Source organism: Myotis davidii, unplaced genomic scaffold, assembly GCF_000327345.1.
Source record: "Myotis davidii unplaced genomic scaffold, ASM32734v1 scaffold753, whole genome shotgun sequence".
In the NCBI taxonomy this organism is placed as follows: Eukaryota; Metazoa; Chordata; class Mammalia; order Chiroptera; family Vespertilionidae; genus Myotis; species Myotis davidii.
This window is the reverse complement of record NW_006286231.1, coordinates 3,026,622-3,028,848: the sequence shown is the minus strand read 5'-3', so window position 1 is coordinate 3,028,848 and position 2,227 is coordinate 3,026,622. Positions and strand designations below refer to the sequence as shown.

The window sequence follows — 2,227 nt, the reverse complement described above, 5'->3', positions numbered from 1 at the left end:
TTCCCCACCCCTCGGACCCGCGCCTCCCAGGCGCCCTCCCGCCCCGGCGATGAATCCCGCGCTGGGCAACCAGACGGATGTGGCCGGCCTGTTCTTGGCCAACAGCAGCGAGGCGCTGGAGCGCGCGATGCGCTGCTGCACCCAGGCGTCCGTGGTGACCGACGACGGCTTCGCCGAGGGCGGCCCCGACGAGCGCAGCCTGTACATCATGCGCGTGGTGCAGATCGCCGTCATGTGCGTGCTCTCGCTCACCGTGGTCTTCGGCATCTTCTTCCTCGGCTGCAACCTCCTCATCAAGTCCGAGGGCATGATCAACTTCCTGGTGAAAGACCGGAGACCGTCTAAGGAGGTGGAGGCGGTGGTCGTGGGGCCCTACTGACCGGCCCTCCGGCCCCGCAGCGGCCGCCCCACACCTCCCCACCTCGCCAGCCCGGCCGCGCCCCCTCACCATCCCAGACCGGGCGAAGCAAACCTGTCGGAGTCAATGATTTCTCCCGACTCCTGCCTTTCGGGATGAAGCGACCTGTTTCTCGCTCGCTCTTGGAAAGTCCCCAGGCCTGGCTGGAGGAGGAGAGCGCCCTGACTCTGGACTGAGCAGCAAGTGGCAAGAAGAGGGAGATCAGGGCACAAACTTTGAAAGCTGCTTGGGATGCGGGAAAACCGACGGGGCAAAGGCCCTTCTCCACCCGCAGGTGGGCCAAGCTCTGGGGGCAGGTGGAGAGGGCGGGCAGGGGAGAGACCCACCAGCACTGGATGCCCCATGGCCTGGAAAGCGATCCGTGCATACGCCACGGGCACAAAACTAATGGGGGCTCAAATCCGTGTCCGGATTGGCGCCCGTTCTCTCCGGGTCCTCCCAGCCCTGGCGGGACAGGCGATGAATACCTTTGCTTGATTGCAACGTGCCGTTTTACGTTTTACGGGGTTTTTGTGTTTGCTTGACTATAAATATTTGATAACTCTTTTTCTGCCCTAGTGACCTGTTTGCCTGCCCGGGAGTTAGGGTTTTATCATCGTGGGGAAAAGGGTGGGGGAGGGGGAGCCTGCGAATGTGAACGGGGTGAGTTGTTTCTTTTATTTCATTCACAACTGGGTCTTTGGAGAGCGGGGCTGGCGCCCCAGCTGGCCCGGCAAAGACCCGAAGTAGAACTGTGTCTGTAGCTCGTGACTGCACGATTTATGCCACAAAAGTGCTCTTGACATTCGTGACATCGTTTTGACTCTTTTTTTCGTGTTTAACATTTCCTTAATAAATGCAATATTTAAGTGGTTTTTTTCTGGCCTCTTGGTGGTCATTGTGCGCTCCCTGCAGAAGGGAACGGGGCAAGGAGTCTGGTGGCCGGTCCAGAGAATTCGCTTTGGAGAGCTGTGATTCCACTCGTGGTTCCCACGGAGGGTGGAGGTGGGGACCAGAGAGAGAGGCCTGAGCCCAGTGAGCCGTGGCCAAACCTCAGGCCCAGGAGGAGCACCCTCTGTTTTCTCGGACAGTTAATATTTTATATTTCATTTAGCCTCAGCTCTTCAGCCAGGCGAGAGGACAGGAGGGCCCAGTGGGAACATTACCCTTCCCTGCAGGCTCAGGCGGGCGGGTACACAGGGTTACTCTGCTAATGAAAGGAAGAGAGGGCTTGGCCAGCCTTCAGGGAGGGCATCTTTCCCCTGAGCAACCAATATCATCAAGAAGGCATCAGGATGCTGCTCAAAAAAAATTTAATAAATTATTTAAATGTGAGGAACAGTAGCTGCTAAAAAGTACATAGTGACGTTAATTCTCCCAGGGGTAAGCCGTTGTTACAAAAACATGGGATGCATTGTCTTTGCCAAATTAAACGTTTTCTAGAGAAAGGATGAGATTTAAAAAGAGACCCTGCCTTCTCTTGAATTTAGAGTCATCAGGCCCAGCCAGGCAGAACAGTCCAAGGGGGGTTAGCCAGGTCCTGAATGTCAGAGCTGAGGGTCACAACCCAAGCTGAGAAAGCGGGTCCGAGTGGAGCTACAGATGGTCTTGGGCACAATTAGGGCACAGAAATGGAACAGTTTTGGAGAATAGAGAAAACCGTGAATGTGAAAATCATCCAGAGGAGGCAATAGCTTCAAGCTTGAACTTTGCAAGAGGTTTTGAGCAGTTTACTTTTATGTCCGGGTTAGGATCCTCTGCTATGCTATAGCAAGTAAAACTTCACAGAAGCGGAGAGAAGACTAAAATTTCAATAACAATCCAGTGCCC

At 55.1% G+C, this 2,227-nt stretch overlaps 1 protein-coding gene across 1 annotated transcript; it reads left to right on the top strand.

The window, feature by feature from the left end:
- Nucleotides 1-6: 6 nt before the first annotated feature.
- On the top strand, nucleotides 7-1,250 carry RPRM (reprimo, TP53 dependent G2 arrest mediator candidate). Its single transcript, XM_006757392.1, has one exon. The coding sequence runs from the start codon at nucleotides 50-52 to the stop codon at nucleotides 377-379; it is 330 nt and encodes a 109-aa protein (XP_006757455.1). The 5' UTR covers nucleotides 7-49; the 3' UTR covers nucleotides 380-1,250.
- Nucleotides 1,251-2,227: the final 977 nt, after the last annotated feature.